We start from the raw sequence: 25000 nt of genomic DNA on the forward strand, positions 1-25000 counted from the left end.
GGTGGTGGGCAGGGACGGTGATGATCGGAAGGTGTAATGGTGGTGGGTAGGTGTAGTGTAGTGGTTGACAGGGATGGCGGGGTGGGCAGAGGCATTGACAGGCAAGTGTGGTGGCAGGTCGGTGTGGTGTTCATAGCTGTTCCCTTGTTTTGCTCTTTGTTTACAAACGAAATTAATACTTTATAGGGCTTATTTCATCCCTATATTTTTTTTTATCTTTTAACCGAGTCTTCAGCCATATTGTGGACAGCAGTGAACAAATATGTTTATCAGCACTCCTTTGTTTGTAAATATTGGGTTCTGAGCATGGGCGGACAGTTGTGTACAAGAGGACAGCTAAGAACACAACATGCTGCCATCAACATCCCTCAAGGCTTGGTTAAAAGATTAACCAAATATAGAGATGAAATAAACCCTATAATGTGTTCTTAGTAGTCTTTATAAAGAGTTTACAGCAATCAAACTTTCGTTTGTAAACAAATAGCAGACAGCTACATGGACAGAAATTGCGGGCAAATGTACTGTGCGAGTACATACCTATTCCTAGTACAAAGAACTTCAGTTAGGCTCGTACTGTCCTGTCTTCATATCTACTTTAACCCGATTTCATCTTAAGGCACAGTATTCAACAGAAAAGCTAAAAATAAACAAATGAAAAATAAATGAATGAATAAATAAATAAATTAATTAATTAATTAATTAATTAATTATTTATTTATTTAATTAATAATGGTGAAATATGCAATGAGCTGGTATAATAGTTGGAAATAAATGGAAAGAGACCAGAGGGAAGACCAAATGAGACCTGGAGACTGTGCGTGGAACAGGAAATGATGAAAAGGATGAACACTAATGAAAGGCCTGTATTCAAAAATGCTTTGCTCTCTCAGCACGGCTATTTTCCAAGGCCACAAAGATGATTAGCCGGGTTCTCAACACTGTTTCTCCTTCCAATAAAGTAAAATTTTGTTAATCTGTCACTAAAACCGTAAGAACACCTTTAAAAGCACGTGCAGCTTCAACGAGAGTCTTTTGAAATACTGGAGGCGCGGCGCAGAAGTGTTTCAGAATACTTGCCAAAAGTTCATCTAAGACAACAGAAAAAAATTGGCAGAGGCTTATAAACCATGCAACCAAGTAAAGGAAAACAAGTACACTAAATATAACAGGGCTGATGACAATGACAGTCACAGTGGGCAGATGCAGCGGGTGTGGCTTCCCGTGCGTTCTCACCTGCTGCGCACCCCCAGGATGGCCCTTACGCCGTACAGCTTGCACTTCTCTTTGCCAGACCCCACCAGGAAGGTTACGTCGAAGAGCATGTTGTTAAACTGGTTGTCGCTGTTGTGGAAGGCACGGGTGAAGTCCTTGGCCAGCTGCTCGTGCCCCTCGAACAGGTCCCGCACCGAGTCCAGCAGCGGCGACGACGGCCGCATGTGACCGATGGGCCGCCACGACCCGCGTCTGAGAGAGAGAGAGAGAGAGAGAGAGAGAGAGAGAGAGAGAGAGAGAGAGAGAGAGAGAGAGAGAGAGAGAGAGAGAGATTATCTTTCTGTTTACGCTTATCTATCTTTCTAGCTACTATTTCTTTCTTTCTTTTATTTTTGTATCCTTTATTTCTTACTTTCTCAGTCTATCTTCCCTCGATATATTAACGTTTCTCTTTGTATTTCCCATTCTGTTTTTACCTAATTTTCGAAAGGAGAGAGAGAGAGAGAGAGAGAGAGAGAGAGAGAGAGAGAGAGAGAGAGAGAGAGAGAGAGAGAGAGAGAGAGAGAGAGAGAGAGAGAGAGAGAGAGAGAGAGAGAGAGAGAGAGAGAGAGAGAGAGAGAGAGAGAGAGAGAGAGAGAGAGAGAGAGAGAGAGAGAGAGAGAGAGAGAGAGAGAGAGAGAGAGAGAGAGAGAGAGAGAGAGAGAGAGAGAGAGAGAGAGAGAGAGAGAGAGAGAGAGAGAGGTACTGGAACAAAAAGAATTGCTTAAAACTATACTACGATTGCGAAAGAAAGTCATGAAGTGGTAATGAATGAGAGGCTGAGGAAGGGGAACCTGAGTACCTGTAGGGCTTCGGTATCTGGCCTGTCTCGGCGTGGTTCTGCAGGTTGTTGACGAGGTCCTCCAGCATCTGGGAGCGGGTGCGGTCCTGCATGCGGGCAAACTTGGGCGCGGAGTAGGAGGCACGTTCGCCGTTCACAATCTTGGTAAGGAGCCACTCACGGAACATGGGGCCCTTCTCAAAGCAGCTCTGCTCAAACAGGTAAGGCTTGTACGCCCCCACCTCATCCCTCGACACAACGGCCACCTGCAAGAACGGGTGTGAATGTGTCAGTGCCGTTTTATAGTAGCGTTAATGGCTGAGTGACTAATTGGCTGACTGAAGCGAAGTTAGAAGTGGTTGAAATGAAGATGCTGCGATTTTCTCCAGAACTGATGAGGCTGAACTAAATCAGGAAGAAAAATATCAGAAACACAACACATACACGTTGGCTTGGGGATGCTGGAGATGGATCTACCCAGCAGGAGAGTGAAAGACCTGAAAAGTCTATGGATGTGTGTGACTGTGGAAGGCGGGTTAAAGAAGGTTCATCCGCTATGACGACACCTGAGGAACATCGAGGTCATAATATTATGGGGCCAGCACATACGGATATTAATGGAATAAGAGACACGCTATAATTGATGAGGGAAACATTACTGTATCGTGATTACATGAGAGATATAGTAAATATAACGAAAGAAAAGCCAGCTGTAGCAAAACCATATCCCAACCATAAGATAATGACGATAATATAATGGTGCTCAAGAACTCAGAAACTCAAAAGCTTAGGAATTCAACAATTCAGGAAATCAGGAACTCAAGAACTCAGGAATTTAAGAACTCAGGAACTTAAGAATTCAAGAACTCTGGAACTCAAGAACTCAAGAACTCAGGAACTCAAAAACTCGGGACCTCAAGAACTCAAGAATTCAGGAACTCAAGAACTCAGGAGCTAAGGAACTCAAGAACTCAAAAATTCAAGAACTCAAGAACTAAGAAACTCAAGAACTCAAGAACTTAGGAACTCAAGAACACAGGAACTCAGGAACTCAAGACCCCAAGAACTCGGGAACTCAAGAACTCAGGAACGCTAGAACTCGGGAATTCCGGAATTCAACAACTCAAGAACTCAGGAACTGAAGCACTCAGGAACTCAGGAACTCAAGAATACAAGAAATTAAGAATTCAAGAACTCAGAAACTCAGGAACTCAAGAACTCAAGAACTGAGGATTTCCAGAACTCAGGAACTCAGGAACTCAGGAATTCAGGAAATTAAAAACTCAAGAAATCAACAACTCAACGAATCAGGAACTCAAAAAGTAAAAAAAAAAATAAGAACTCAGGAACTTAACTCAACAACTGCAGAACTCAGGAACTCAAGAACTCAAGAATTCAAGAACTCAGGAATTCAAGAACTCAAGAATTGAAGAACTCAGGAACGCAGGAACTCAAAAACTCAAGAACCCAGGAACTCATGAACTCAGGAACTCAAAAACTCAAGAACCCAGGAACTCAAGAACTCAGAAACTCAAAAACTCAGGAACTCAAGAACTTAAGAACTTACAAACTCAGGAACTCAAAAACTCAAGAATTCAAGAACTCAGGAACTCAAAAACTAAAGAATTCAGGAACTCAAGAACTCAATAATTCAGGAACTCAAGAACTCAGGAACTCAGATACTCTGGAACTCAAAAACTCAAGAATTTTAGAACACAAGAACTCAAGAATTCAGGAATTCAAAAACTCAAGAACTGTGAAACTTAAGAACTCAAAAACTCAGGAACTCGAGACCTCAGGAATTCAAGAACTCGTGAACTCAGGAACTCAGGAACTAAAGAACTGAAAAACTTAAAAACTCAGTAACTCAAGAACTCAGGAACTCAAGAACTCAAGAACTCAGGGAGCAAAGAACTCAAGAATTCATGAATTCAGGAGCTTTAGAATTCATTAACTCAGGAACACAAGAAATCAGGGGGCCAAGAACTCAAGAACTCAAAAACACAGAAACTCAAGAACTCAGGAACTCAAGAGCTTAAGAATTCAAGAACTCAAGAACTCAGAAGCTCAGGAACTCAAAAGCTCAGGAGCCCAAGAACTCAGAATCTTAAGAACTTAGAAACTCAGGAACTCAAGAACTCAAGAACTCAGGAAATTAAGAACTCAAGACATGAAAAACTCAAAAACTCAAGAACTCAGAAGCTTAAGAACACAAGAACTCAAGAACTCAGGAACTCAAAACCTCTAGAAATTAAGAATTCAGGAACTCAAGAGCTCATGAAATCAAGAACTCAGGAACTCAAAAACTCAAGAAATTAAGAATTCAGGAACTCAAGAACTCAAGAAATTAAGAATTCAGGAACTCAAGAACTCAGGAAATCAAGAACTCAGGAACTCAAAAACTCAAGAATTCCAGAAATAAAAAACTTAACTCAGAAATTCAAAAACTCAGAAACTCAAAAACTCAAGAATTCAGGAATTCAAGAACTCAGGAACTCAGAAATTCAGAAACTCAAAAACTCCAGAATTCAGAACTTAGGAACTCAAGAACTCAGAAACTCAAGAACTCAAGATCTCAGGAACTCAAGAACTTAAAAAAAATAAAAAATAAATAAAAAATTCAGGAATTCAAAAACTCAGGAATGCAGGAACCAAAGAACCAAAGAACTCAAGAACTCAGGAACTCAAGAACTCAGTAACTCAAGAATTCAGAAACTCAAGACATCAAGAACTCAGAAACCCAAGAACTCAGGAACTCAAGAACGCAGGACCTCAGGCACTCAAAAACTCAAGAATTCTGGAACTCAATAACTCAAGAGCTCAAGAACTCAAGGATTCAAGAACTCAGGAACTCAGAAACTTAAGAACCCAAGAACTCAGAAATTAAAAAAAACTCAGGAACCCAAGAATTCAAGAACTCAAAAACTCAAGAATTCAACAACTCAGGAACTTAAGAACTCAAGAACTCAGGAACTCTAGAATTCAGTGGGGCAAGAACTCAAGAACTCAGGATTTCAGGAATTTAAGAATTCATTAAATCAGGAACTCAAGAACTTAAGGGTCAAGAACTCTAGAACTCAGAAACTCAGGAATTCAAGAACTCAAGAACTTAGAAACTCAAATACTTAAGAACTCAGACACTCAGGAAGATAAGAACTCAAGAATTCAGGAGCTCAAGAACTCATGAAGTCAAGAATTCTGGAACTCAAGAACTCAGGAATTCAAGAACTCAAGAACTCAGTAACTCATGAACTCAAGAACTCAGGAACTCATGTAATCAAGAAATCAGGAACTCAGGAACTCAGAAAATCAAGAAATAAAGAACTCAGGAACTCAGAAACTCAAGAACTCAGAAAACGAAAAACTCAAGAACAAAAGAACTCAGGAATTCTAGAACACAATTAGGAATTCAAGAACTCAAGAATTTAGGAACTAAAGAACTCAGGAACTCAAAAACTCATGAACTGAATAAATTAAGAATTCTGGAATTCAAGAACTCAAAAACGCAAGAACTCAGGAATTTCAAAACTCAGGAAATGAAAAACTCAAGACCTTAAGATCTCAGGAATTCATGAACTCAAGAACTCAAGACATCAAGAGCTAAATAACTCAAGAACTCGGGAAATCAAGAAATCAAGAAACCTAGATCTCAAGAATTCAAGAACTCAAGAAAACACGAACTCAAAACTCAGGATTTCAGGAACTCAAGAACTCAAGGACTCAGAAACTCAAGAATTCTGGAACTCAAGAACTCAAGAACTCAGGAAGCCTAGAATTCAACAAATCAGGAACTCAAGAGCTTTAGAATTCATTAACTCAGGAACAAAAGAACTCAAGGAGCCAAGAACTCAAGAGCTCAAGAACTCAGAAACTCAAGAACTTCAGGAACTCAGAAGCTTAAGAACTCAAGAACTCAAGAACTCAAAAAACTCAGAAACTCAGGAACTCAAAAGCTCAGGAGTCTAAGAACTCAGGAACTCAAGAACTCAGAAACTCAGGAACTCAAGAACTTAAGAACTCAAGAATTTAAAAACTCAACAACTTAGGAACTCAATAACTCAGGATCTCAAGAATTCAGGAACTCAAGAACTCGAGAATTCCAGAACTCAAGAACTCAAGAATTCAAGAACTCAGAAAATCAAAAACTCAAGAATATAGGAATTAAAGAACTCAGGAACGCAGGAAATCAGGAACTCAAGAATTCAATAATTCAGGAACTCGAAAACTCAAGAAATCAGTAACTCAGAAAGTCAAAAAGTTAAGAACTCAGGAACTAAGGAATACAAGAATGCAAAACCTCAGGAACTAAAGAACTGAAAAACTGAGAAACTCAGGAATTCAAGAAATCAGCAAATCAAGAACTCAAGAACTCAGGAAAACAGGAACTCAAGAAATAAAGAACTCAAGAACTTAAATTCAAGATCTCAGCAGGCCAAGAACACAAGAATTCATGAATTCAGGAACTTTAGAATTCATTAACTCTGGGAAACAAAAACTCAGAGAACCAAGAAGTCAAAAACTCAAAAACTCAGAAACTCAGGAATTCAAGAACTCAGGAACTCAAGAACTCAAGAACTCAAGATGTCAAGAACTCAGGAAATCATGAACTCAGTAACTCAGGAACTCAAGAACTCAAGAATTCTGGAATTCAAGAACTAAAGAACTCAAGAATTCAAGAACTCAGGAACTCAGGGACTTAAGAGCCCAAGAACTCAGGAATTCAAAAACTCAAGAACCCAGAAATTAAAGAACTCAGGAATTAAAGAAATCAAGAAATCAGGAACACAAGAATTCAGGAACTCAAGAACTCAAGAACCAAGGATCTCAAGAACTCTAGAACTCAGGAACTCAAGAACTCAAGAACTCAAGAACTTAGCGGACCAAACAACTCAAGAACTCATGAATTCATGAACTTAAGAATTCATTAAATCAGCAACTCAAAAACTTAGGGGTTAAGAACTCAAGAACTCAGGAATTCAAGAACTCAAGAACTCAGGAAATCAGGAACACAAGATCTCAGGAAATCAAGAATTCAAGAATTCAAGAATTCAAGAATTCAAGAACTCAAGAACTCAGGAACTCAAGAAATCAGGAACTCAAAAACTCAAGAACTCAAGAATTCAGGAACTCAAGAACTCCATAACACAGGAACTCAACAACTCAAGAACTCAGAAACTTAGGAATTCAAGAACTAAAAAACTTAAGACCTCAAGAACTCAGGAATTCAAGAACTAAAAAACACAAGAATTCAGGAAATCAAGAACTCAGGAATTCAAGAATTCAGAAACTCAGGAAATTAGTAACTCAAGATTCCAAGAACTCGAGAAATAAAAAAAAATTCAGGAACATAAGAACTCAAGACCTGAAGAACTCAGGAACTCAAAAACTCAAGAGCTCAACAATTCAGGAAATCAAGACCTCAGCAACACAGGAAATCAGGAACTCAGGAACTCAAGAATTCTTGAACTCAAGAACTCATGAACTCAGGAATTCAAGAATTCAGGAACTCAAGAACTCAGAAACTCATGATCTCAGAAATTCAAAAACTCAGAAACTCAAAAACTCAGAAACTCAAGAATGAAAGAGCTCAAGAACTCAGGAACTCAGGAATTCTGGAGCTGAAGAGCATAATAATTCAAGAACTCAAGAACTCAAAAATTAAGGAAATAAAGAACTCAGAAAATCAAGAGCTCAAGAACTCAGTAGGCCAAGAACTCAAGAACTCATGAATTCAGGAACTCTAAAATTCATTTACTCAGGAACATAAGAACTCAGGGTGCCAATAACTCAAGAACTCAAGAAGTCAGAAACGAAAAACCTCAAGAGCTCAAGAACCCAAGAACTCAGGAACGCAAGAACTCAGAAACTCAGGAACTCTAGAACTCAGGAACTCAAGAACTCAAGACATCAAGAATTCAGGAACTCAAGAACTCAAGAACTCAGGAACTCAGGAACTCAAGAAATCAAAAACTCAGAAACTCAAGAACGCAGGAACTCAAGAACTCAAGATCTCAAGAACTCAAGGACTTAGAAACTTAAGAACTCAGGAACTCAGGAACTCAAGATCTTAAGAACTCAGAAAAACAAGAACACAAGAACTCAGAAACTCAAAAACTCAAGAAATTAGGAACTCAAGAACTCAGGAGCTCAAAACTCAGAAATCAAAGAACTCAAGAACTCAAGAACTCAGCAGGCCAAGAACTCAAAAACTCAAGCATTCAGGAACTTAAGAATTCAATCAATTAGGAACTCAAGAACTCAGGGAGCCAAAAACTCAAGCATTCAGGAACTTAAGAATTCAATCAATTAGGAACTCAAGAACTCAGGGAGCCAAAAACTCAAGAACTCAAGAACTCAAGAACATAGGAACTCAAAAACTCAAGAACTCATATACTCAGGAACTCAAGAACTTAAGAATCCAGGAACTGAAGAACTCAGGAATTCAAGAACTCAGAAACTCAAGAAGTCCGAGATGCAGGAACTCAAGAGCTCAAGAACTCAAGACATCAAGAACTAAACATGCAAGAACTCAGGAACTCAAGAAATGAAGAACTCAGAAACTCAAGAACTCAGGAAATCAAGAACTCAGGATCTCAAGAACTCAAGAACTTAAGAACTCAAGAACTCAGGAACTCCGGAACTCAAGAACTTAAGAATTCAGGAAAACAAGAACTCAAGAACTCAGAAACTCAAGAACACAAGAACTCAGGAACTCAATAACTCAAGAACTCCCGAATTCTGAACTTCAAGAACTCAGGAACTTAAGAAACCAAGAATTCTGGAATTCAAAAACTCAGGAACTCAAAAACTCAGGAACTCCAGAACTGAAGAACTCAGGAATTCAAGAACTCAAGAACTCAAGAATTCAGAAACTCTAGAAATCGAGAACTCAGGATCTCAAGAACTCAAGAACTCAGGAACTCAAGAACTTAGGAACTCAACAACTCGGGAACTCAAAACTCAGAAACCCAAGAACTCAAGAACTCAAGAACTCAGCGGACCATGAGCTCAAGAACTCATGCATTCAGGAACTTAAGAATTCAATAAATTAAGAACTCAAGAACTCAGGGGGCCAAGAACTCAAGAACATAGGAAGTCAAAAACTCAAGAATTCAGATACTTAAAAACTCAAGAACTTAAGAATTCAGGGTCTGAAGAACTCAGGAACTCAAGAACTCAGGAATTCAAGAACTCAGGAACTCAGGAACTCAGAAACTCTAGAACTCAAGAACTCAGGAACTCAAAAACTGAAGAACTCAGGAACTGAAGAACTCAGGAACTCAAGAACTCAGGAACTCAAGAACTCAGGAACTCAAGAACTCAGGAACACAAGAACTTAGGAACTCAATAACTCAAGAATGTAGAAACTCAAGAACTCAGGAACTGAAGAACTTAAGAATTCTGGAATATAAGAACTCAAGAATGCAAGAACTCAAGAACTCAAGAACTCAAGAACTCAGAATTACTAGAACTCAGAAACTCAAAAACTCAGAAACTCAAAAACTCAGGAACTCAAGAATTCAGGAACTCTAGAACTCAAGAACCCAGGAACTCAAGAACTCAGGAACTAAAAAATTCAAGAATTCAAGAACTCAAGAACTCAGGAACTCAAGAACTCAGAAACTCAAGAGCTCATGAACTCAGTGAGGCAAGAACTCAGGATCTCAAAAAAACTCAGAACCTCAAGAATTTAGGAACTCAAGTACTCAAGAACTCAGGAACTCAAGAATTCTGGAGCTCAAGAACTCAAAAACTCAAGAATGCAAGAACTCAGGAACTCAGGAACTCAAGAACTCAAGAAATCAGGAATTTAAGAACTCAGGAACTCAAGAATTCAGGAACTCAGAAACTCAAGAACTCAGGAGTTCAAAAACTCGGGAACTCAAGAATTCAGGAACACAACAACTTGAGAACTCAGGAACTCAAGAACTCAGGAACTCAAAAACTCAAGAACTCAAGAACTCATGGGGCCAAGAACTCAAGAACTCATGAATTCAGGAACATTAGAATTCATTAACTAAGGAACTCAGGGGGGCAAGAACTCAAGAACTCAGAACTCCAAAACTCAAGAATTCAGGAACTCAAGAAATCAAGAATTCAAGAACTCAGAAACTTAGGAATTCAAGAACTAAGGAACTCAAGACTTCAATAACTCAGGAACTCAAGAACTCAGGAACTCAAGAACTCAGGAACTCAACAACTCAGGGGACTCAACAACTCAAGAACTCGGGAACTCAAGAACTCAAGAATTCAAGAACTCGAGAACTCTGGGACTCAGGAACTCAAGAACTCAGAAACTCAGGAATTCAAGGACTGAGAAACTCAGGAACTCAAGAACTCAAGAACTCAGGAACTCAAGAATTCTGGAACTCAAGGATTTAAGAACCAAGGAACTCAGGAATTCAGGAATTCAAGATCTCTAGAACTCAGGAACTGAAGAACTCAAGGATTCATGAATTCTGGAACTCTAGAATTCGAGAACTCAGGATCTCAGGAACTCAAGAACTCAGGGATTCAGGAACTCAAGAATTCTGGAATTCAAGCACTCAAGAACTCAGGAATTCAAGAACTCAAGAACTAAGTAATTCAGGAACTAAAGATCTCTAGAACTCAGGAACTCTAGAACTCGAGAACTCAGGATCTCAAGAACTCAGGAACTCAAGAACTCAAGAATGCAGGAACTCAAGAACTCAAGAACTCAGGAACTCAAAAAACTCAGAAACTCAAGAACTCAGGAACTCAAGAACTCAGTGGGCCAAGAACTCAAAAACTCATGAATTAAGAAACTTAAGAATTCATTAAATCAGGAACTCAAGAACTCAGGGAGCCAAGAACTAATGAACTCAAGAATTCTGGAACTCAAGAACTCAAGTAATCAGGAGTTCAAGAACTCAGGAACTCAGGAAGTCAAAAACTCAAGAACTCAGGAATTCAAGAACTCAGGAACTCAAGAATTCTTGAACTCAAGAACTCAAGAACTCAGGATCAAAAAAACTTGGGAACTCAAGAATTCAACTATTCAAGAACTCGAGAACTCAAGACCTCAAGAACTCAGGAACTCAAGAACTCAGGAACTGTGGAACTCAAGAACTCAAGAACTCAGGAACTCAGGAACTCAGGAACTCAAGAACTCAGGAACTTAAGAACTCAAGAATTCAGGAGGCCAAGAACTCGAGAACTCATGAATTCAGGAACTTCAGAATTCATTAACTAAGGAACTCAAGAACTCAGGGGGCCAAGAAATCAAGAACTCAGAAACCCAGGACAAGAACTCAAGAACTCAAGAACTCAGGAACTCAAAAACTCAAAGACACAAAAACTTAGGAATTCAAGAACTAAAAACCTCAAGACCTCAAGAACTCAGGAACTCAAGAACTCATAAACTCAGGAACTCAACAACTTAGGAACTCAATAAGTCAAGAACTCAGGAACTCAAGAATTCAAGAACACAGGAACTCTGGGACTCAGGAACTCAAGAACTCAGAAACTCAGGAATTCACGAACTCAAGAACTCAGGAACTCAAGAACTCAAGAACTCAAGAATTCAGGAACTCAAGAACTCGAGAACTCAGGATCTCAAGAACTCAAGAACTCAGGAACTAAAGAACTCAGGAAATCAAGAACTCAGAAATTCAAGAACTCATGAATTCAGGAACTCAAAAACTCAGAAACTCAAGAACTCAAGAATTCAAGAATTCAGGAACTCAAGAACTCAAGAACTTAGGAAATCGAGAACTCAGGAACTCGAGAACTCAGGAACTCAAGAACTCAGGAAGTCAAGAAGTCAAGAACTCAAGAACTCAAAAACTCAACAACTCATGAATTCAGGAACTAAAGAATTCACTAAATCAGGAACTCAAGAAGTCAGGGGGCCAAGAACTTAAGAACTCAAGAACTCAAAAACTCGGGAACTCAAGAAGTCAAGAACTTAAGAAGTCAAAAACTCAAAAACTCAGACACTCACGAACTCAAGAACTCAAGAATTCAGGAACTCAAGAACTCAGGAACTCAAGAACTCAGGAACTCAGGAACTCAGGAATTCAAGAACTCAGGAATTCAAGAACTGAAGAACTGAGGAACTCAAGAACTCAAAAACTCAGGAACTCAGAAATTCAAGAACTCAGGAAATCAAAAACTCAGAAACTCAAGAAGTCAGGAACTCAGGAACTCAAAAACTCAAGAACTCAGAAACACAAGAACTTAATAACTCAAGAACGTAAGAATTCGAGAATTCAAGGACGCAGTAACTGAAGAATTTGAGAATTCTAGAATTCAAGAGCTCGAGAACGCAAGAACTCATGAATTTAAGAACTCAGGAACCAAAAAACTCAGGAGCTCAAGAATTCAAAACTCAAGAATTCGAGAACTCAGGAACTCAAGAACTCAAGAACCCAGAAACACAAGAACTCAAGAACTCAGAAACTCAAGAACTCAAGAATTCTGGAACTCAAAAAATCAAGAACTCACGAATTCAAGAACTGAAGAGCACGGAAATTCAAGAACTCAGGAACTCGAGAACTCAGGAACTCACGAACTCAAAAACTCAGTATCTCAAAAAACTCAGGAACTCAAGAACTCAAGAACTCAGGAACTCAAGAACTCTGGAACTCAAAAACTCAAGAACTCAGGTACTCAAGAACGCAGGAACTCAAGAACTCAAGAACTCAGGAACTCAAAAACTCAGGAACTCAAGAACTGAAGAACTTAAGAACTCAGGAACTCAAGAACTCAAGAACTCAGGAACTCAAGAACTCAGAAACTCAAGAACTCAGGAACTCAAGAACTCAGGGGGCCAAAAACTCAAGAACTCATGAATTCAGGAACTTAAGAATTTATTAACTAAAGAACTCAGGAACTCAGGGGGCTAAGAACTCAAGAACTCAGGAACTCAAGAACTCAAGAACTCAGGAACTCAAGAACTCAGAAACTCAGGAATTCAAGAACTAAAGAGCTCAGGAACTCAAGAAGTCAAGAATTCAAGCGCTCAGGACCTCAGGGATTGAGGAACTCAAGAACTCAGAAACTCGGGAACTCAAGAACTCAGAAACTCAGGATCTTAAGAACTCAGGGACTCAGAAACTGAACAATTCTGGAACTCAAGAACTCAAAAAATCAGAAATTCAAGAACTCAGGAACTCAAGAACTCAAGAACTCAAGATCCCAGGAACTCAGGAATTCAAGAACTCAGGAACTTAGGAACTCAGGAATCCAAGAACTCAAGAATTCAGAAACTCAAGAACTCAAGAACTCAGGAACTCAAAAACTCAGAAACTCAGGAATTCAGGAACTCAAGAACTCGAGAACTCAGGAACTCAAGAACTCAAGAAATCAGGAACTCAAGAAGTCAAGAATTTAGGAACTCAAGAACTCAAGAACTCAGGAACTTAAGAACTCAAGAACTTAAAAACTCAGGAACTCAAGAATTCAAAAACTCAAGAACTCAGACACTCAGGAACTTAGAAACTCAAGAACTCAAGAACTCGTAACTCAGGAACTCAAGAACTCAAAAACTCAAGAACTCATGAACTCAGGCACTCACCTCATATCTTGTGGGCTTGAACTTGATCCTGGGGCTCGTCCTGACCACGATGAAAGTGTGCAAAAAGTGTGACTTGATGCAGGCGGGGGAGAAGGGCGTGTTGTCTGCCTCCAGGAACACCACACACACAATGTCGTTGCCGATGTGTCGTTTCCTCTGCAGCTGTGGGAGGGAGGGACAAGGAACAGGGGTGAGGCTTTTTTTATATATTTGCATTGGGGAGACCAAAAATAAAATAAAGTTCAGCTCTACCAACAGTCACATGTACAAACAGGTTTACAGGTAGACTTGAGGAATCTGCACTCTAGAGAATCTAAATTAAGGCTATAGAACCTGAAAGAACGCATTTACGAGTTAAAGCTCAGTATACAATGTACTCATTGTCCTGCTGGTACTCCTATCCTGTTCAGTCCGTACCTACCATCATCACTTGCACTCACTCTTAGTTCTCATCATCCTCCAACGCGTTTAATACAACGGATGGACTTTCTAATTTGTTTATGGCATTATTTTATCTTGGATTTTCTATTCATTGGTTTTCATTATTACTTTTGGTTGAACGTTTCTGTTTTTTTTTTTTTTTATTATTATTTTTTATCCAAGCAAGGAATTACAGATTCAACCTTCTGGCATTTCGTCGTCATCGCCTTGAATCCTTACTAACATTTCCATAAATTATTCATCCATGTCATGTTCACTGGATTCACTCTTCTACTCACTCACTTTCTCATCTTTGTATTTCTTCCCTTCATTTTCGTTGCTTTTATCTTTGTGTGGAGCCATTGCCATTACTTCTATAAACTCTTCACCCAAGTCACACTTACTTCATTCAGTCTTCTGTCCACTCCCTTTCTCATTCTTATATTCTTTCTCTACACTTTCACTACTTTCATCTTCGTCCTGAATCATTACTAATACTTGCATAAATTCTTCATCTAAGTAACATTCGCTGGATTCCCTCTTCTGTTTACTATTCTCTCATCTTCATATTCTTTCTCTTCACCTCTGCTTTCATCTTCGTTTTGAATCACTAACAGCAATTCTATAAACTCTTTACTCATGTCATATTCATTGGATTTCGCTTCCTGTTCATGTATGTTTTCATCCTTGCACTTTAGTTTATGTTTGATCTAGCATGTGTTTTCCTCGTCTTCGTCCTCTTACACTAATTAGTCAGATTGCTTTTTCAATCCTTTATTTCTTTGTGTATCTTTATCCTCTACTGCGATTGCCACTTCTTCCTCGTCCTAGTCCTCGTCACATTTATTAATCAGATAGCTATTCTAACGTTCATCTTGTTTATCTTCGCTTTACACAGAGAGGCCTCTTCTTCCTTGTCTTGTCGTTTTTCAATCGTTTATTTCCTTGTGTATCTTTGCCATCTGAGGAAACCACTGCCTCTTCTTTACCAAAACACTAAAAATCCGAAAATATTCCAGCAACCTTCCATTAGGGACGAAAGTTCAAGGTGATCATCGTCTCCACTCAACAAACAACACTGTCTCAGGATGTGAGTTATAATGGAAGGAGGTTATTACTCTTCTCATTCTGATCGTCTTAACACAACGGACTGTATTTTAGAAAATCTATCTTTATTTAAAAAGTACATCAGAAGGAAACATTTCCACGGAAAAGAAAACTTAAACAAATGTGGACCAGAAGACAAAAACTGATTAACCGGCTTGTCAAGAGCATTTCTTTTGTTAGCAATATAGAAATCTTGTCAGTCTGTCACTAGAAACGTTCAAACACCCTTAAAACCATTATTATTTTCAAAGGCCACAGAGATGACTAACCGGGTTCTCAAGAGTATTTCTTCTGTTAATAATATAGAGATCTTGTCCATCTGTCACTGGAAACTTTAAAACCCGTGTCACTAGAAACGTTATAAACCCGTGTAACTTCAACGTGACTATTCTCAAAGGCCACAGAGATGATTAGCCTGGTTGTCAAGACTGCTTCTTCTGTTATTAACGTAGAAATCTTGTCCATCTGTCACTAGAACTGTTAAAACACCCTTCAAAACCCGTACCAATTAGTCTTTTGCAAGTAGTGGAGGTGCGGGCAGAAGTGTTTCAGCTTACGGCCCACACACACACACACACACACACACACACACACACACACACACACACACACACACTAACCTTCTGCGGGTCGTGCTTCTCGTATGGCAGCAGCGTGGAGACGTGGAACATGATCTCGATGTTCCTCCAGTTGGCATACACGCTGTACAGGCCCGTTAGGTCATGCACGGTGTCTAACCCGCCCTTGTACTTGTCGAAACCTGCCGGAGGAGATACAGAATACTAGAGAGGACAAATTATAGTTAGTTAAGATAACGCGTGTTTATCTACTTGTATTTGCATTTTATTATCCAGACTCTGAGGTCTGTGTGGCTCTCTCTCCATGTCTATGTTTTATCAAGTTTTCTATTTTTATGTTAAGTGGCTCTTTCGAAGGTAACAAAAGACTGATAAAAGGCCTATTGAAAATGTCAGTGTACTCCATGCTTCTGTTACCTCTTCTCCAAGTTCATTTCAAATATCTATACTTCTATGGAGCAAACCTTCATTGTTCTGAGAGAGAGAGAGAGAGAGAGAGAGAGAGAGAGAGAGAGAGAGAGAGAGAGAGAGAGAGAGAGAGAGAGAGAGAGAGAGAGAGAGAGAGAGAGAGAGAACGGATGTACACAATATTTAAGAATAGTTCAAAACTACGAAACAGATATGAAAAGAAAGTATATGATTAAAGTAATAATGAAGACGTACAAACTTATGATAAATATTAATAAATTCTAGGAAGATATGCTTAAGATCCTAAAAATGAGAGGAAAAGTTATTAAAAGAGGCATTATTACTACTACTACTACTACTACTACTACTACTACTACTACGGCTGCTGCTGCTGCTGCTGCTGCTGCTGCTGCTGCTGCTGCTGCTGCTGCTGCTGCTACTGATGATGATGATGATGATGATGATGCTACTACTACTACTACTACTACTACTACTACTACTACTACTACTACTACTACTGCTACCACCAACACTACAATTAGAAAATACCGCAAAAACACAAATTCCTTTACTATTACTGCTACTACTACTACTACTAATAATAATAATATTAGTACAACTTGTAATAATAATAATAATAATAATAATAATAATAATAATAATAATGTATCGCGGTGTTTGTCCTGGGGGACAATCCTTAGTAGTTTTCCTGAAAATCTACCCAACTCCCATTAACTTTCCTCCACTCAAATCACGCGCGCCAGTCTCTGGTTGGTTTCCAAGTGGAAATTCACCCACAAAAGTCTGTGATCATTTTCACAAAATCAGATGGAGGAGGATTTCGGAAAGGTATAAAAGTGGAAAGAAGGGAAGACGAACCCAATGATAAAAAGAAGTTCATAGAGGAAGAGACATCCAATCAGATGTGCCGAGTCAGGTGAAGTAGTAGTGACATAAAGCAGAACAGCCAAGTTAGAGAAACAGCCCAGGGAATGAAGCAGACTGTTGTTGTGTTTGAGGCTATGAGGCTGATGTGCCTACGTGCCTGGCTGAGCAGCGGCGACCGAGGTGGATTGGCAGGTTCAGGATAGATGAAGAGACCTGTGCAAGGGTAGACAAGGCTATTAATCGGAATCTGCAGAGCAAAGCGGTGAGATGAAAACGGTTCGTCAACTTCGGTGCAAAGCCCTGTTGGGACGGCCTGCGCTGGGACAGTGCATACTTCAACGAGGAAGGCCAAGAACATGTCAACTCAAAATTAGTTCACTGTGTCCGCGAAGCGTAGTTGGATAAGAGACAGAGGGAGGCAATATGAAGGGTTATAAGATTCGGAAGTTTTCACAAGTGGAGGACCGACAGCGACAACCCATGCGCAGGTCACTAAACCAGGGAAAAGAATTCAGGGTAGGTGACCTAACAATTACCAGGCCAGTATCCTCTGCCTGCCCTCTGCTCCCGCACGGTAGTGATGAGAGTAAAAATTAAAACAAAAAATTTTGTTGTTGTTTTGTGTTTTAGCACTTTTCCCGCGAAAGGGAAGAATAATTTAAACTTATGATAAGTGAAATTAGCATCATGACAGCTGGTGGTATAAACCTGAAAGATTTGGACCCACAGGAGGAAGTGAGAGAGGAAAAGCCACTGTCCGTAGGACAGGAGGACCAGAACAAGATGGGAGAACTTGAGAGGGAAGTGGGTGATCTGAAGGACTGCCTACAGAACTTACGATCGATTTCACAGTCGCTTGGTAACGTTTCCAAGCAAGAGCCTTACCAGTCTGGTAACAGGCATTACCAACACCCCGATCCGATTTCACAGTCGTTGTTTTCGTGGTTCCGGTAATTCCCAATCGGGTAAAGATCATAACAAAATTAATACCTCTGATTTGGAAATGTTAGTATGCCAGAGCGCCCGTATTAGACAAAATGAGTCAATTCATGACGAAAGAACTGACCACGTCAGCACTAAAAGAGAGGGAGAAAGGCATGGAAAATTGAAATACATATCCATCCACTGCAAACATGGTTACATTTTGTTATTTAAATTCTTCCCTAACATTCCCTAACAATCGCCAAACTCTGCGTATGCTAACCAGGCACATAATAAATCATCAATTTCTCTCTTCCTCAATGCTGTACACATACATTGTTAGACTGAAATACTTCGGGTTTTATGGAATCAGCCCTAGCCTACTAATTTTGAGACAGTGATTATTTATTTTCAGCAAAAAATTTGATGCTTTTTTAAAATCATGTTCAATACACTAAAAGGATTAGCAATTAGCTACTACTGAGGATTATCCCCCAAGACAAACACCGCGATACGATAATGATAACAATAATAATAATAATAATAACAATAACAACAACAACAACAACAACAACAACAACAACAACAACAACAACAATAACAATACCAACACCTCCACCACCAACACCATCACCATCACCGGTACTGTAGCTACAAAACACCCAAAAACCACACATTCCACCACCACCACCACCACCATCGCACCAACAACCTCTCCCCCCTACCTACCGACAAGAAAAAAAGAAACACACACACACACACACACACACACACACACACACACACACACACACACACACACACACACACACACATCACCCAACACTCACCCTCAGTCACCCAGAGCAACAACACAGACCACCACTAAACCGTGACTCACCCTTCAGCCGCACTTTGTCGCCGAGTATCTGCAGGAACTCCTCAAACAGTGGGGACGTGTCGTTGTTGTCCAGTATCTCCTCCTCCGTGAACTGCTCCTCCCGCACGTACACCACGCCCACCTTCAGCTCGCTCTTGATGAACACCTGACGGTGGCACGCGGTGGTGAGGAAAGTTGGATGGATGCGTGGGTGGGTGGGTGGGTGAATAGGTGGATGAATGGATAGATAGATAGATAGATAGATAGATAGATAGATAGATAGATGCACAGATAGATAGACAGACAGACATATAGATAGATAGACAGATAGATAGATAGATAGATAGATAGATAGACAGATACAGTAAAATCCCTCTTATCCGGCATCAACGGGACCGCCGACATGCCGGATACTTGAATATTGCCGGATACTTGAATAGAAGTGAAATTATGTCCACAATCACCACCCTACACTCACGCATCCTACCATAACAAAGATCAGCTGATCTTAATCAGCAGCTGATCTGATCAGCTGCTTAAGTGTAAGCACAACACGCTTCCTCTTTTCTACAAATTTAGGCATGATGAAGGCGTCAGGCGATAAACAGTGCACACGCGGGACTGAGTCACTGAGTAAACACAGTGCAGTGGGCTGCGGGTGGCGCGAAGCAGTGCGCTCTGGTGGCGACGGGACAAAGTATGCCTCGCGCGGGAATTTTAATCGATTTTATGTGTACACATTGATTTTTTATTGATTTTAAGGCTCAGGGAAAAATGTGCCGGATACTTGAAGCTGCCGGATACTCGAATGCCGGATGAGAGGGATTTTACTGTAGATAGATAGATTGATAGGAAGGAAGGAAGGAACGAGACGAAAGGAGGAAGGAAGGAAGGAACAAAAAGAAAGAAGAAATGATAGATAGATAGATAGATAGATAGATAGATAGATAGATAGATAGATAGATAGATAGATAGAGATAGATAGAAAGATAGATAGATAGACAGATAAACTGACAGATAGACAGATAGACAAACAGACATAAACAGATAGATATTTGCACCCCTCAAGCCCCATCTCCAGCTAGCTGTTAATGAATACCCGAAAGAGGGAAGAGGTTGGATTATGACAGCCAAGTAGATGACTGGATGGATAGATGGAAGAATGGATAATCAGAGAGATATGTAAGTAAATAGATATTTCATTAACCTCACAAAGACGAATTATACATCATTATATTTATTAAGGTCAGATTTGGTTAGGCAGTTACGTGTATGTAGTCTACACACACACATACACATACACACACCTATGTATCTATGGTGTATGTATTTAATTTATTTTAGGGAGTAGTCTTAAATCTATTTTCTTGAGCCATTACCCATATCACACAGACAGACAGGAATCCGGAGTGTGTAAGTCTATATTAATATACCCATGTTCCCGTGTCTGTCCCTTTACCTGGTCAAGTTTGAGCAGCTCCTCGGGGATGTCAGGCAGCTGGCCGAGGACGAGAGGCGGGTTAAGGTTGATCTCCCTCCCGAAGGAGCGTACTACCTCCTCCCTGTTGTAGCGGTCGGCGAACACACACGAGGCGGGAACCAGGCCGTGCACCGTGTACGAGATGCCGCGCACCATGATCCTGAGGGAGGGACGCGGGAGTGACACCACAGGACAGAGCGTGAGTGAGCACACCGGCAGGACTGAGAGCCTGGGAGCCTAATGATCGTCAGGTCTTACCACGTGGAGATAAATCAATGAATGAATGAATAAAAAAAATAAGTAAATAAATAAATAAAAAAATAAAAATAAATAAATAAATAAAATAAAATAAAATAACTAATAAAATGAACAAAGAGCATCAAGAAGTACCTGAACTCCTTAGCAAGAGAGAGAGAGAGAGAGAGAGAGAGAGAGAGAGAGAGAGAGAGAGAGAGAGAGAGAGAGAGAGAGAGAGAGAGAGAGAGAGAGAGAGGCATTATGAAGTAGCTAACCCTTATTGTTTTTTTTTGTTTATGTATTTTTTTATCTTTAAACAAAAAATAAATAAAACAAATAGAAAATGCACAGAGATCCATCAAGTCCTTAGCACGTGAAAAAAAATAAATAAATAAAATAAAATAAGTAGTACCTGAACTGGTCCCTGCCATTGGAGGTCTCCTGCTTGAGGGAGAGGATGACTGGCCCCAGGTCCTCGTCCTGCGTGAAGTAGTTCCAGTGCTCGGAGCCATAGAAGTACTTCTCGTAGGTCTCCTGCTCGATGCTCGTCAGGTCAAACTGGCCATTTCTCTCCCACTGCTCCTGGATGCACGTCTTCTGCCGCGACGGCTCGTTGATCACCGGCACCTGCCCACCCGGACACACCTGTCGGGGGGAGAGGGGGGGAGGTCAATGCAGAAAATAAATAAATAATTAAATAAATAAATGAGTAAATAAATAAATAAATAAATAAATAAATAAACACTCCAGGAAAAACAAGAAATAATGGGTTCAAGCATGAAAAAGTTTGATTTAAAAAAGAGATAGAACAGAACTGATGCCCAAACAGCATGGTAGATGAATGGAATGAACTCAGTAATCAGCTTGTTAGAGTGTAGGGGAACAAGGGGAAAAATGCTTATAGTAAATAAATGAAAAAAAAAGTAAATAAATAGAATAAATACTCCAGTCCAAACTATAGGTGTTGCAAAAACTGAGAATCAAAAACCTAGGAAATGAGTAGAAGAGAGAGAGAGAGAGAGAGAGAGAGAGAGAGAGAGAGAGAGAGAGAGAGAGAGAGAGAGAGAGAGAGAGAGAGAGAGAGAGAGAGAGAGAGAGAGAGAATAATCACAAAAACACCCCAATTAAGAAAGGGAAAATGTCGCCACAACACCCAAATGACACCTTTAAAACAAAATAAAAGTAAAAAACAAACACCAAACAGTCTCCAGAAACCTCCAACCAGCACCACACCACGCCACACCACGCCACGCCACGCCACACCACACCACACCACACCATACCATACCACGCCACACCACACCAGCGCTTCTCACCTGTATGTTCTGGTCCGCCTTGTCAGGGTGGTCGCTCTGCGGGGAGGCGTCGTCCAGCTCTGGCTCAGACTCGTCCCATATGGTGTCGTCGGGAACAGTTTGGCCGGCGCACTCTATCCAGTAACCCGGGGTGGGAAGCAGACTGTGCGGGTACCCGGAGCAAAACTCATCTGTGCGGGGGGACGAGGTGTGTGTGAGCGACTGTGGTGTGTTTGGGTGGAGTGGTGGTGAGTGTGCGTGTTTTTTTAAGTGTCTGTGGATGGGTGGATGCGGGTACCCGGAGCAAAACTCATCTGTGTTTAGGGAATGAGGTGGGAAAGATGATGGCCTGTGTTCAGAAACGCTTTGCTCTCCCACCACAACTATTTCCAAACGCCACAGAGAAGATTAGCCGGGTTCTCAAGAGTGTTTCACCTGTTAATAGCGTAGAAATTTCGTTAATATGTCACTAGAACCATAAAAACAGCCTTAAAGACCCGTGTAACTTCATAACGACTATTTCTAAGCGCCGCAGAGATGATTAGCCAGATTCTCAAGAGTGTTTTTCCTGTTAAAAGTGTGGAAACCTTGTCAATCTGTCACTAGGACCGTAAAGACACCATTAAAAACCCCTGGAACTTCAACTAAATAGTCTTTTAAATGTAGCAGAGGTTCGGCGCAGAAGTGTTTCAGAAGAGGATTCATGGAGATTTTTGATGGATTGGTTAGTGTGGATTTTCTGTGCTTGTGTGTGGATGGCTGGATGGGTGAGTGGATGGGATGGTAAGTGCGTGGATGGATGGATGTTTGTCTAGCTTTCTGGTTGGCTCATTTTCCAGTCCACTTCCTCTCTCTCTCTCTCTCTCTCTCTCTCTCTCTCTCTCTCTCTCTCTCTCTCTCTCTCTCTCTCTCTCTCTCTCTCTCTTACCCTCTTTCTCTCTCACCTATCCTCTTCTCTCACCCATCCTCTTCTCTCACCCATCCTCTTCTCTCTCACCCATCCTCTTCTCTCTCACCCATCCTCTTCTCTCACCCACCCTCTCCCTCATCCTCACCCTCTCCTCCCATTCCCCCCATTCTCCCATCCTCCCATTCCCCCATTCTCCCATTTCCCCATTCTCCCATTCTCCCATTCTCCCTTTCCCCCATTCCCCCATTCCCTCATCCCCCCTGTCCCCCCCACCTCTACACACACACACACACACACACACACACACACACCTGAGCATGCCTGGGGCGGGAGTGGGAAGATCAAGGTGGTGGACGACTTCCGCCTGGCCACCGCACACCCGAGGCTCTGCGGCTTGAAGGAGCGCAGCTGCTGGAGGAAGTCTGAGGTCTCCATGAGGGCGACATCGGCGAAGTGAAGGTCACACAGGAACTGGTTCTTGTAGCGGCGGGCTCTGGTCTGGCTGGGTCCGGTCAGGTTGAGACCGCAGGAGTTGCAGCGCAGGCATTCCTCGTGGTAGTTGTTGTTGTCGTACAGGGATCCCTCTGCAAGTAAGGAATAGTGTTAGGTACTGGTCGTGGCGGTATTAGAGCGTGGAGTGACTGGAGGAGGCGCAGAAGGAGGAGGAGTAATGCTGGGAACAGTTCAAGGGAGTATAAGAGAATGTGAGGGACGGAGAGCGTGAGTAACTGGAGAAGGCGCAGAAGGAGTAATGCTGGGAACAGTGCAAGGGAGTGTACGAAAACGTGAGGGACAGAGAGCTTGAGTAACTGGAGGAGGCACAGAAGGAGGAGTAATGCTGAGAACAGTTTCAAGGGAGTGTACGAAAATATGAGAAACGGAGAGCTCGAGAGTGACTGGAGGAGGTGCAGAAGGAGGAATGAGTCTTTTTAGGTACAGTTCGAGGGAATATAAGAAAACGTGAGGGACGGAGAGCGTGAGAATAAGTGGAGGAGGCGCATAAGGAGGAGTCGTGATGAAAACAACTCGTGGAAGTGTAAGACGTGAGAGGAAGAGGGACGAAGAGCAGAAGTGGCTGGAAATGGAGGAGAAATAAGAGTAAGAGGTGATGTGAGAAAATGATGGAATATGTGAGGGTAGCAAAAGTAACAAGATATGAAAAGTAACAAGATTTTGAAAGACTATGCGTGGGATCGTGTAAGGAACGAAGATAAGGGAGTCAGGGAAAGGAAGTGACTGAAGAAGATAGGTAAGGAGTAAACCCAGGAAAGAGTAGGAGAAAGTGAGGGAGGAAGAGTGTAAAGCAAAGAAAGGATACGTAAGTGACCGGAGATGATACGAGGAAAAGTACAAAGAAGCGAGAGAGGAAGAGTGTGAAGCGAAAAAGAGGGATTCAGAACAACTGTAGTGACTGACAAGAGGAGGTGGAGTAGGAAGCCTGGAAGAATAAGAAGTGAAAGAGGAAGTGAGCCAAGGAAGAACTAAGGAAAAATAAGTGAGTGATGAAGATAAACAGAAAGAAAAAAGAGCCAAAAAGAGACTGGCTTGGTAGAATTTAATATATACAAGAAACTTTAATTCATTTTTAAGAGAGGAATTTGAAATGTAGAATTAAAGTACAGTATTATTTTTTTTTACCTTTAGAAAGCAAGCGTAGAAGAAAAATAGAAAAAAATATATAAAAAATAATAGAAGCACACACATTTAAAGCCACAGCTAAATATAAGATCATTCACATAAACCAGATAACAATATTTTAGTGAGGAATCTGGAACGTATAATTAAAGTCCAGGCATCATTTCACATTCGCAAAGCTATCAAGGGAAATGAGAGATAAAGCACACACACACACACACACACACACACACACACACACACACACACACACACATACAAGCCAAAATGTAAAACCAAGCTCAGCGACAATAAAACGAGAATAACAACACAAGATAATCAAAAATATGTGCAAGAATTATTAGATGCATCGCCAATGCTTTGCATTCACATATAAAGCGCCAGAGTGAGGTACACACATTTAAAGCCACTAGGAACACTCAGAGGAAATAAAGATGAAGAAAGATGGGTGAAATCAGGAAACGAGGAAAGAAAGGAGTGGTAGTAGTAATATTGGTGGTGGTGGTGGTGGTGGTGGTGGTGGTGGTGGTGGTGGTGGTGGTGGTAAGAGTAGTAGTAGTAGTAGTAGTACTAGTAGTAGTAGTAGTAGTAGTAGTAGCAGTAGTAGTAGTAGTAGTAGTAGTAGTAGTAGTAGTAGTAGTAGTAGTAGTAGTAGTAGTAGTAGTAGTAGTAGTAGTAGTAGTAGTAAGAA

At 40.8% G+C, this 25000-nt stretch overlaps 1 protein-coding gene across 3 annotated transcripts in view; it reads right to left on the reverse strand.

Annotated features, from left to right (window-relative positions):
• LOC135105705 (uncharacterized) overlaps nt 1–25000 on the reverse strand; it is a 57098-nt gene that overhangs the window by 15890 nt on the left and 16208 nt on the right. For all 3 annotated transcript variants that reach the window (XM_064014116.1, XM_064014115.1, XM_064014114.1), the window contains 9 exons: nt 22986–23258; nt 21786–21955; nt 20882–21114; nt 20212–20392; nt 18774–18918; nt 15719–15858; nt 13572–13733; nt 2054–2298; nt 1234–1464 (listed from right to left, as the gene is read on the reverse strand). In XM_064014116.1, the coding sequence (XP_063870186.1) occupies nt 1234–1464; nt 2054–2298; nt 13572–13733; nt 15719–15858; nt 18774–18918; nt 20212–20392; nt 20882–21114; nt 21786–21955; nt 22986–23258 (1780 nt within the window). The remainder of the gene's footprint in view (nt 1–1233; nt 1465–2053; nt 2299–13571; nt 13734–15718; nt 15859–18773; nt 18919–20211; nt 20393–20881; nt 21115–21785; nt 21956–22985; nt 23259–25000) is intronic.

This window comes from Scylla paramamosain, chromosome 12 (assembly GCF_035594125.1).
Source record: "Scylla paramamosain isolate STU-SP2022 chromosome 12, ASM3559412v1, whole genome shotgun sequence".
Taxonomy (NCBI): Eukaryota; Metazoa; Arthropoda; class Malacostraca; order Decapoda; family Portunidae; genus Scylla; species Scylla paramamosain.